At 41.5% G+C, this 10,869-nt stretch overlaps 2 protein-coding genes across 3 annotated transcripts in view; both read right to left on the reverse strand.

Annotated features, from left to right (window-relative positions):
• The window catches only part of LOC101860093 (calnexin), a 21,320-nt gene extending 19,967 nt beyond the window's left edge, over nt 1-1,353 (reverse strand). Inside the window, exon 1 of one of the 2 annotated variants that reach the window (XM_035969567.1) lies at nt 1,240-1,353. In XM_035969567.1, coding sequence (XP_035825460.1) covers nt 1,240-1,265 — 26 coding nt within the window. In that variant the 5' untranslated portion in view covers nt 1,266-1,353. The remainder of the gene's footprint in view (nt 1-1,239) is intronic. The other variant, XM_035969565.1, reaches the window with a different exon arrangement.
• LOC106011650 lies at nt 1,266-10,587 on the reverse strand. Its single transcript, XM_013082033.2, has 2 exons — nt 10,371-10,587; nt 1,266-3,762 (listed from the first exon to the last, which is right to left on the reverse strand). The coding sequence occupies exon 2, from the start codon at nt 3,718-3,720 to the stop codon at nt 1,309-1,311; it is 2,412 nt and encodes an 803-aa protein (XP_012937487.1). The 5' UTR covers nt 3,721-3,762; nt 10,371-10,587; the 3' UTR covers nt 1,266-1,308.
• Nucleotides 10,588-10,869: the final 282 nt, after the last annotated feature.

The raw sequence follows: 10,869 nt of genomic DNA on the forward strand, positions 1-10,869 counted from the left end.
GTAATTGAAAAAACAAATAGGATAAAAGTATGAAGTGGCAGTATGTCCTGCAAGAGACAGCTTGCATTGTGTATTATAAACAGCAAATTTTCCCTTTCAACTTTAAAAAAAATGTTAGTACCCGCTGTTCAGTTGGCCATGCTCAAAACTGTCTTTGGCTAAAAGTTTTCAAAAGCTAAAGGCAAATATCCTAAATGTAGTGTATGTTGTATATAGTTGTAAATCCGATTTATAATTATGTTTGTGGGCATATTTTTAAATTCTAAAATGCCGTAGAAATGAGCCCTTCAATTTGTTTTCCTATTCCACTTTGAGAAGGACAAGACAAGTAAGTATAATCAGATTGGGTTGGTGGTACTTTTTTCATTCTACCGTAACAAAGTAGGCAGCTAGGTTTACAAAACAACACGTAGTGAAGTAGAAGTCGTGAAAATGCTCATCATCCTCAAATAAAAATGGTAATGACAGAATTAGGAAGGACTTCCATAACAAGCGACCACCCCCACAAACACAATAAAAAGAAGAGACCTAACCCTTACCCTACCTCTTCTCTACCCCCACCCCTGTAACCTACTCTGTCTCATAGTGGTCGCTCGTTACGTAAGTCCTCCCCAGAATTAGGCCTAATTTTTAGTTTAATAAATCATTTATAAAATATACATACTTAGACAACAGTCGAACCAACATGCTTGACTTGAATAGACCTACACCTGGTGGCTACTTGCGTTTTCTTATAAATCCCTGAATTGTAGTCTGCTGGGTCAAGATCCAGATCTGTCTCCTAGAGATAGTCCGGTACTGCGATATATCCCAAGCGATATTTTGGGGATATCTCTGGAAGTTACAGGTGAATCTTCATGATTTTTTCACCAGAAGAGTTAGAAAGACTTCCTCTATACGATGTAGCCACCATACAAAACCCAGCAATTTAAAATTCCTATATGTTGTGGTGGTATTTGTTTGGTAACGTGTGCGTGTGTCTGGTTGAAGCGCAAGCTGTCTGTTTGGGTGCAACATATCGGCTGGCTGAGTGCGCAATAGTACCATGTTTACAGTTTGGTGGATTAACAATGACGAAATATGGACCAAATAAGACTAGTTTTCACATTGGCGAATACATTTTGTAATAATACAGGAAAAATGTCATAGAACAATATAATTAATTTTAATAATGCTAAATTAAAACCACACACATACACGTCGGTCATATTATGCACAGTGACATACACACATACTCACACAAATACAGCTGGCTTGCTGTTCATATGGGGGAAAAAAAAAAAAAAAAAAGGATCCACTGTCTCAGTTTCAACTAACTCCACCAACACAGCTTTCACAATGAAAGTCTTCACTCATCTTGGCAATGGCCTCGGATGGCAAGCCGGAGCAGGTAAAGTGAAACCAGGCACCACACAGGTCACACTGGATCCATTTTGTGTCACCCTCCTCCTTGTTGCACTGCTTGCATCTGTTCTCATCAATAGCAAGCTCCACATCATCATCACTTTCCAAAACCATACCTTCTTCTTCTTCTTCTTCTTCACTGCTACTTTCTCTTCCTCTCTTTCTCTTACTATTTTGCAGTCTCCCCAACTGCTTCCTCTCCTTTGCTTCCTTTTTCTCCTGTTTCTTTTTCTCAACTCTAGATTTTTCCTGACGCTCTTTCTTCTCTTGCTCTTTCCTTGCTTTTGCTTCCTCTCGATCTTTCTTCCTGCTCTTTTTCATCCCTTTCTCCGCCCTGGCCTTGTGTTCCTTTCTTTGCAAGTTCCTGTTCTGACCTGAACTGAAGGCCATGGTCAATGAGGTGGTCTTTTTGGAAGCTGTGCCCCCCTTGTTCTTTGGGAGTCGGGGTAGGGCAAACTGGTCATCCAAGCTTTCGCCGCTGGAGGGAACAGATGAGGCTAGGATGCCCTGGCCTTGAGCCTCGAGTACACCTGCTGCCTCCAGTACCCTCTGAAATTCTTTAAATTCTTTGTCCTCTGACGTCTTTCTTTCCTTCAGCATCTCCAGGTAGCTTTCACATCTGGTGATGCCTACCATGGAGGACAGGCGCAGAAGGGAACTGACGGCATCGAGCCTGGTTGTAGCCACCTGAGGGAGGGCAGTAGCTGCAGAGGAGGCTTGGGATGTGGACTGTGCTAGTGGTAGAGGAGTGGCTTGGGTTGGAAAGGTGGCTGCTGGTGGTTGGAGAGTAGGTGTTGGAGATGGAGTCGCTGGTGTTAGTGATGGATGAGCAGCAGGAGGTGTCGGTGATGCTGTTGGTGGTGGTGGCGGAGTCGCTGCTGGTGGTGGCGGAGTCGCTGCTGGTAGTGGCGGAGTCGCTGCTGGTGGTGGCGGAGTCGCTGCTGGCGGTGGTGGAGAGGTCCGTGGCAGTGGCGGAGAGTCTGTCTGCAGTCTTGAAGTGGATACTGATGACAATGAAGGGGTTGTTGACGGTGGTGGCAAGGCTCTTGGTGGTGTTTGAATCTGTTGAGGGATATCAGGAGTTGCTGAGGTACCTTCAGGGCTGGAGAAGAAACTCCTTGTCAGAGGGCTCTCTGGGTTGAAAGGAAAGATGCCTGAACGTCTGAAACCTCTCAGGCTGGCTTCTGGCCTGGCACAATACTCCCATACCTTTTTCAGCAGATGTGAGAAACTGGCCGCTGATGGCGTCTCCCCAGTCTCATCGAGGTGCTGCTTCACAACCACCGACCATCTTGCCTTCATTGACCCAAACACAGACAGACCTAAAGGTTGAATGATGTGAGAGGCATCAGGAAGAAGGCCATATAGTATAATGCCATGTTCCTCACACATCTCCAGAGTGCCAATGTCACTGCTGTGGCTTGAGTGCCCATCCACAAAGAGAACGACTGGCTTTGGCTTGTCGGCGACAAATGGAATGAATATATCTTTCAAGAATGTGCGGAAGATAGTGATGTTCACAAATCCATTGCTTGAAAGCTGCATGTACGCGTCTTTGAAGCCAGCAAGAAGGTTAACCGTGGGCTTCCTCTTCCTTGGAAAGACCAGTAGTGGATGCACATATTCCCCAGCTGCTGATGCACACACCAACACTGTAGTTTGTGTAGTTTGTGTAGTTTGTGTCTTGGTGCTACTGCAAATGTTGTGCACGGGCTTCGTGCCGACGGGGGCCAGGACTCGCTTGGAGACATGGGCAAAAGCGAAACCAGTCTTATCAGCATTAAAGATCCTGTTGGGGCTTTTAAGTAAGGCTGGGTCTCGAGAGTCCAGATATTCTTTCAAGGCAAAAAACCAGTCCCTGACATCCTGCTCCCCTATGAAGGCCTGCTCTTTGCAAAGAGTTTGAGGGGACCTGAGATCAAGTCCTGGGTGACGTTTTTTGAAGCTGGTCACCCAATCCCTACCAGGACGGCCATCTTCTCGCCTCACCGATGCTCCTCGCAGATCCAATATTTCCTTTACTTTCTGCCGAATGTCATCGTGGGTGCGCCTCATTGACCGCTCAGCATGGACTTGGATCCACTGGACCAATCTCTCTTCCTCCTCCTCCGTCAGCAGTTTTTTCACTTGTGGGTTGACAGCCCTTCTCCCCCGCACCTTGTCACCCAAAGTGGAGAGGGGAATTTTGAACGCTTTGGAAGCACCATATAGCGTCATATTCTTTGACCGGACTAGCTGCACTGCTTCCTCCAGTATTCCTTGTGTGTAGTTTTTATTTGGTTGGGCCATATTCAGAGGTTTACGGGAGATTTCCATCTACCATGTATGTGTTTTAATAAAGGATAAGAAAGGAAGGTGCTGTGGACACAAGAAAGGGAAAGAAGAAAACAAGAATTAGAATTGACCCAAACTAATATTCTTAAAGGAAAAGGACAAAAAAGAAGAAGAAAAAGACATGAAAGGAAGAAATTGAACATTTTTTGGCGATGAAATGACAACCATATCCTATTTCAATATTAATTAATTTTGACATGAATACATTCTGATTATCATCAAATGGCAATATAACGCATCCAAACAGGAAAAAAGGTCTGCATCAGTGCGCAACGCAGGTCATAAAGAAATATAAATAAGTAAAACAACTAACTGGCTACGAGAAGCCATACTACCAATACCAAATGTCAAAAGCCGATATAACGCACTTAAACGGACAGAACAAATTTGGTCTGCATCAGTCAGTGCTTCCACCAGCTGAAGCTGAAAAGTAAGGAAAATTCTGCCGGGGGTCTGGGGGCCGCATTTAGTGAAATTTAGTGCTTTTAGAGGGTTGAAAATAGCATTTGGGAGCCTGTTTGAAGAGATAGCCTACAAACCATAACATTTATTTTTTCACCAACATTTTGTCTTGTTTGATTTCTTCACCAAGATCTACACATAATATATTTCCATTGAAGGCAATGTTTAAAAGCAGGTTCCCCTTCCATTGCTAATAATCCAATTAATTTGTCATCGCACCATTGATAGAAGACAAACCTGGGAATAATGAATAGATATGTACCTTCACAATACAGTTACCCGGCGTACTCCCTAATTTTCCTTAAATTTCACGTCCAAATGTCACATGTCACAACCTCGGAACACCACTTCGAATTATTTTTGATTTCAGTAGTTTTAGCATAAATTTCTTTCATCACGGCCCTCATCATGTTTGGGTGCCATCGAATATTTGTATTGATCATTTCTCGAGATCTAGACAAATTTGTAAAAAAAGTTCCTTACTAACAGTAATTTTCTGCCTAAGATCACAAGTCAATTTACTTGATCAATGCGCAGATTTTCCAGCCGCGGCAACAATCCGAAGATAGACATACGGAATGAGTGAATGATAGAAAGGAGGAAATTGGCACAAAAAGGTCACCAGATTTTGATCAATCCACAGGTAAACATGTACTGCCGACCAACCCGCAATGAATGCATGGGGCATAGTGGAATAATGGCCGATTGCAGGAAATGCGCAATCTGGCAGGTTTCTATAACATTAACTTATAGCCGAGAGAATAACCGTAAATATCCGTAACTTAACTTATATCTATCTAGTACTAGACGAAACGAAGGCGAATATGGATCTTTTGCTACGGAATTTCGGTAGTCCTACGCTGTCGCAGCTTTTTACGGAGGGAGTTGATAATGATGGAGGAACAAGTACGGAAATGGCTGAAAGTACGGATTTCCGTAAAAATACGGAAGAGTGGAAGCACTGATCAGTGCGCAACCCTATCTGGCATATTTCTCGGCATTCAGAAGAAGCCTGCGATAGTTTTTAATCGATTCTAGATCTAGTATACAATCTATGATACATTTGAGCTAGATTAACTCGATATGCTAAATAATCGACTTCTCAAGCGCTTATTAAATTCACCGACACCGATAACGAAAACAATCAATATGAAGGGGCAAAACTTACCGAGACCGTAGAATCACATGTGTTGAACAGGAACCTCCAAAACGAAAGTGAAATAAGCTGCTTTCTGAACATGCTCACAGAAAAGGATGCCGTTTGGGAGTGTATACAGACCCAGTAACCGGGAACCAGGGTTGGTGATTTTTTTGATTTTTTTGATAAAAATCAAAAAAATCAATTTTTTAAATTTTAATCAGATTTTTTAAAATTTAAATCGGGTAATTATGCATAGATAAACTTGCATTTTATTTTTATTACAGTGTGTGTGTGAGCATGCGCTTGTGTTTGTCTAAAAAGAAAAAGAAAATGCTAATTTCAATTATGAAAAAAAAGTAAATTGAATACTGTATTATTTTACTACTTACAGTGACAGGGGGGGGGGAAACAGACTTTTAAGCAATTTTAGTCTACTAAATCTTATATCTGTTTTATAAAACCAAGGAAAGGAATTCTGAATGTTTAAAGATGTAAAAACAGAAAACATTTTTTTAAGTGATTTAAATCACTGAGTTTTATTTTTAAAATCAAGTTGATTTAAATTTTTTAAAATCAACTGATTTAAATCGACCCGATTTAAATCAACCCAACCCTGGTTTTCAATTATGAAAAAAAAGTAAATTGAGAACTGTATTATTTTACAGTGACAGGGGGGAAAGCAGACTTTTAAGCATGATTATTAGTCTACTAAACCTTATATCCGTTTAAAATAAAACCAGGGAAAGGAATTCTGAAAGTTTAAATATATTAAAACTGAATACATTTTTTTGAAAAGTGATTTAAATCACTGATTTTTATTTTTAAAATCAAATTGATTTTAAAAAAATTTTAATCAACTGATTTAAATCAACCCAGCTCTGATTTCAATTATGGAAAAAAAAAGTAAATTGAATACTGTATTATTTTACAGTGAAAGGGGGGAAATCAGACTTTTAAACATGATTATATTAGTCTACTGAACCTTATATCTGTTTTATGAAACCAAGGAAAGGAAGTCTGAATGTTGAAATGTGTAAAAACCGAATAAAAATTTTAAAAAATTTTAAGTGATTTAAATCACTGATTTTTATTTTTAAAATCAAGTTGATTTAAATTTTAAAAATCAACTGATTTAAATCAACCCAACCCTGCCGGGAACAAAGTCACGAAGTATACAGACCCGGTACGGGAAATCTTTTGTGATTTCGGAAAGTTTCAGCGCCTTCTTGGCTCAGGGTAGATCTAGATCTAGGTTCTTCTTGATCTATGGCCAAGGTCTAGATCGACAGACAGACATAAATCATAGATCTAGTTTCAAGGCTTAGATCTAAATGAAGATTGCGAATGTCTTTTCGATGAACCATCGGTTTTCCTCCGTTCTGAAGTCGGAGGAATCAATAGACAATTTGAAGAAAAGAACATCATAATTTTAATCGAGCAGTCACCCACTCTATTTCTCTGTCTCTCTCCCCTCTTTTTTGCCTGCCTCTCTCTATGTATCGCTCGTCTTCTCTTTCTCTTTGTTAATGTTTGTCTGTCTTTCTTTCTCCCCCACCTACTTTCCCACTCTATCTTTCTCTCATTCCCTCTTGTCGACTGAGGCATGTGATATACAGTGGAAACCTGATATAACAGGGATGGTGGGAGTAGAGAAAAAGTCCTGTTATATCCAATCCCTGTTAAATCAGAAATGCAAGGAAAGTAAGCATTTGTGGACAGGACTAATCCAGATGTACTTATTCATGGGTAGTTTCCCTTGCAACAAGTACCCACGAACAGGGGTTTTGGCACCAAATTTCTCCTTGCCTCCTTATACCACATCAGAAGAGCTTGGTCCACAGCATCGGGTAGTCTCATCATCTTTCGATCCAGAGCAAAGTTTCCATTGGAGTATGCTGCCACTATCTTCTCTCTATCCTTCATAATGGGGTGAATCGACCCTTGTGGAATGTCGAAATGATGACAAATCTCTGCCAGTGGAGCTTGTTTTTAGTCAACAGCCTGGGTTATTTCGTATATTTTGTCAATTGAAAGGCATTTCTCTTGCGCTTGACATCGTTGGGGGCCATAAATGAAAGAAGTAGGCTTAGATCTACATATCTCTCTCTCTCTCTCTCTCTCTCTCTCTCTCTCTCTTTTTTATTTTTTACACATTGTTAAAGAGCCTTTGTCCCTGTAATAACCGGTTGGGCTCCGATGAGGCCCTGTTATTGCCGATAACTTTTAATAGAGACAAAGAGTAGGAAAAAAACGGGGATTTCGAAAATCTCTGTTAATACCGGATCCCTGTTATTACCGGGCCTGTTATATATGGTTTCCACTGTACTTGCTAGTCTCTCTCTCTCTCTCTCTCTCTCTCTCTCTCACACACACACACACACACATACACACACACAGACACTATACCGGATCTGGGTGCTGATACTTTCCAAAATCACAAAACATTTCCCCTACCGGGTCTGTATACTTCGTGACTTTGTTCCCGGTTACCGGGTCTGTATACACTTCGATGCCGTTTCCGCTGTTCTTTTCCAAAACAAAGCAGGAGACCGGGGGTAGCGCACCCAAACGGACACGCAGTGAACCGGACTAACTCTTGATTAGTACTCACTAGATCTAGATCTATAGTCTGTCTAAAGAACCTGACTTAGCCGCTGGCCTAGCCAAGACTAAATTATTTTTTGGAAGCGGCTATCCTCACCCGGGGTGAGAATAAAAATACGATCGACCTCTCATCCCGGGTGAGATTAGCCAGCGTTGGCTATTCTCACCCAGTGTGAAACAAGACCTGTTTTTCCTAATTTCCGAATACTGTCTATCGGTGTGGATGATCAAATTGACAAAAGCAAAGAAAAAATGACGTCATAGCAAAGTAAGCTAATTTGATCGTCTACAAAGATGCTATGGCTATTTCACTTTTCCAATCGAGCCGAACTACGCAGGTCGCCATTTTGTTTTGTCCGGAAGTTCTCACAAGATCTACTCCTCCCACCCCTCTCTCTCTCTCTGTCTCTTTCTGAATACTGTCTATCGGTGTGGACGATCAAATTGACCAAAACAAAGTTAAAAAATAGTGTTAAAACACAAAAGTAAATTAATTTGTTTGTCTGCAAAGATGCTACGGCCTTTTAACTTTTTGAATCGAGCCGAACTACGCGGGTCGCCATTTTGTTTTGCCCAGAAGTTCTGGCGCTACTCCTCGCTCTCTCTTTCTCTCTCGCTCTCTCTCCACTGCCCACAGACAAAATTGCACGCTTTTAGGCTAACAGTATTAACTCTAGTCCTGCGGGGTTAACCGGAAGAGGGCTCTTATCGATCGATGACCCACTTACGTCGCCTGCGGGCTTGTGCCGCGGGGCGCCGGGGTCAGGCACTGGTCATGCGAGCGTGCCGCAGCAGGTCAGGGAAACACCTCATCTTTTTTATAGCAAACTGATACGATCAATGAATAAGTGTTACTATCACACGAATAATCCCATTATCCCCTCGTCGGTAGATCAGAGACGCTCAGATTGGAAGTTACACCAAATCGAATACCTTTTCCATAGTTTTCCAGATTTCACACCTATTATGAAAGAACTTGCGAACAGCAGCTTAAATCAGCTATCGTTCGAAAGGGGATAAAAATGGGATAATTTCCGGAATATTTTTTTTATTCAGTTGCTCTCAAATGTCTCCCTCTGGTAGGACAATGGTACAAAAACCACCAAATATGATTATTTACATCAGGAAACAACGTTTGGTGTTAGAATTAGATCGTTTGAAAAGTGAGGAAAGGTGTTTGCATTGAAAGATGAAAGTCCTATTTCCTGAATATCCTTTCGAGTCCCTCAAGTGTCTAACTGGGTCAAAATGCTCATATTTCATTGGATGAACGTCTCAACCGACGTTCAGTTATCTCTACCAACGCCTCGCGTTGCAAAACAATGCAGTAAGTTTCAGATGGACACTCAGGCACAAGCAGATTGACGCACACACATTTTAGCACACAGATGCAGACCCCGCCGTAAACGAAATGCGTTGCCCGCGTGGGACGACGACTGAGCAGGGACCAGCTGTGGAGCGCCGCGCGGGATTGCGCTTATCGGGCAAACATTTATCAGGGACCAGAATCTTAAGGGTTAACACAAGAGCGCTGGAACGTTTGTTCACTGCACAGAATTCTACAATTTTGTTATCACAGTGTAGAATTATGTGGTTCAGGGTGAACGCTACACTGGTTGGCCTAGGCTATAACGGTGAACACACACCTGGTGAGAATAGACAAAATGCTGGTGCTTTTTCCAATTTTCAGTAGTTCCCACCCCCCTTATTTGAGCCTAGATCTAGATTCTAGATCTAGATCTCCATCTACATCAAGATCTAGATCTAGATATATATGTTTGATGCGAGGCGAGCTAAAATATCAAACCTAACAACTGCAAAACATAAATTATGATAAATTTTATGGTAAAATTCAGGGGGGCATGCCCTGAAACCCCCCACCTTACTAAACTTACTTTTGTTAGGTCAGGGGGGTAAGCCCCATTAGGGGCCAAAACCAGCGAATAACAATTGTAGGGTGGGACTTATCTAGATCTATCGAAAAAGCACCGAAAGGCTTGCCTGCGCTATTCTCACGTGGGGTGAGAATGGTAATAGAGGGGGCCTTTTATTTTATTTTTTATGTTAATTGTAGCAGAAAAAATAACAAAAATCAATGCAAGCAAGTATTGCAATCCATTGCAATCACTGCATCAATCACCGTTATGTCACAAACTAAACTGGTTTTGTTGTCCAGACCCGGCTCTTTAGAGGGATATATGACAAAGCGAAATTAGATCAAGATAGACTCCTGCAGTTTGCATTCACTTCATTGACCGTGCCGTGCCGTGGGGCCGTGGGCCGTGGTGGTGAATGAACACTGTGCGTGAAATTAAGGGTGGGGCATAACTAAAAAAAGAGCAGCCTGCAAAGCAAACAATCATATTCCAAGATCATATATCTTTTTAAATCTTACGCATAAAAAGAAAACCAATAAAGTACATACCTATGCTTTCACTTTCAGTTGCAATTTTCAATAGGATGCGGGCGACTGTTCTCGAACTCCAATTCTGTTACAAACGTGTTGTATTCTCATTTGTTGGAGGGAGCGTTTGCTCTAAGCGGAAGTCAGTGGAGATTCTAGAAAAGTAGGCCGGAACGGCGAATATTTCCTGAGATCGAAACAAATTTTGCTGAACAAGTGGTTGTTAAAACGAAGGGAAAATGTCCTGCCACTGTTGACAACTAGATCTAGGCCTACAATTACATTATGCATTATTATTGAACAGTGATATTTAATGAAAACCTCCAAAAATACCTCTCTAAATAAAGTGCATTGCACTCCACGATTATATTACAAGCTTACAGCAGAATTTAACACGATACAAAGCTTTGAATCTGTGTTGCTCTCAGATAATGTAACACGTAATTGCATGGGTCTTTCACTCTCACTCTGTTCTTTTTCTGTTTGTCTGTCTGTCTATGCCTACATGCTTGTATTTCTC

Source organism: Aplysia californica, unplaced genomic scaffold (genome assembly GCF_000002075.1).
Source record: "Aplysia californica isolate F4 #8 unplaced genomic scaffold, AplCal3.0 scaffold00156, whole genome shotgun sequence".
In the NCBI taxonomy this organism is placed as follows: Eukaryota; Metazoa; Mollusca; class Gastropoda; order Aplysiida; family Aplysiidae; genus Aplysia; species Aplysia californica.

What these genes read in the sequence shown, in the direction of transcription:
- LOC106011650 (XM_013082033.2), bottom strand. Translation starts at nt 3,720, where the DNA reads ATGGAAATCTCCCGTAAACCTCTGAATATGGCCCAACCAAATAAAAAC.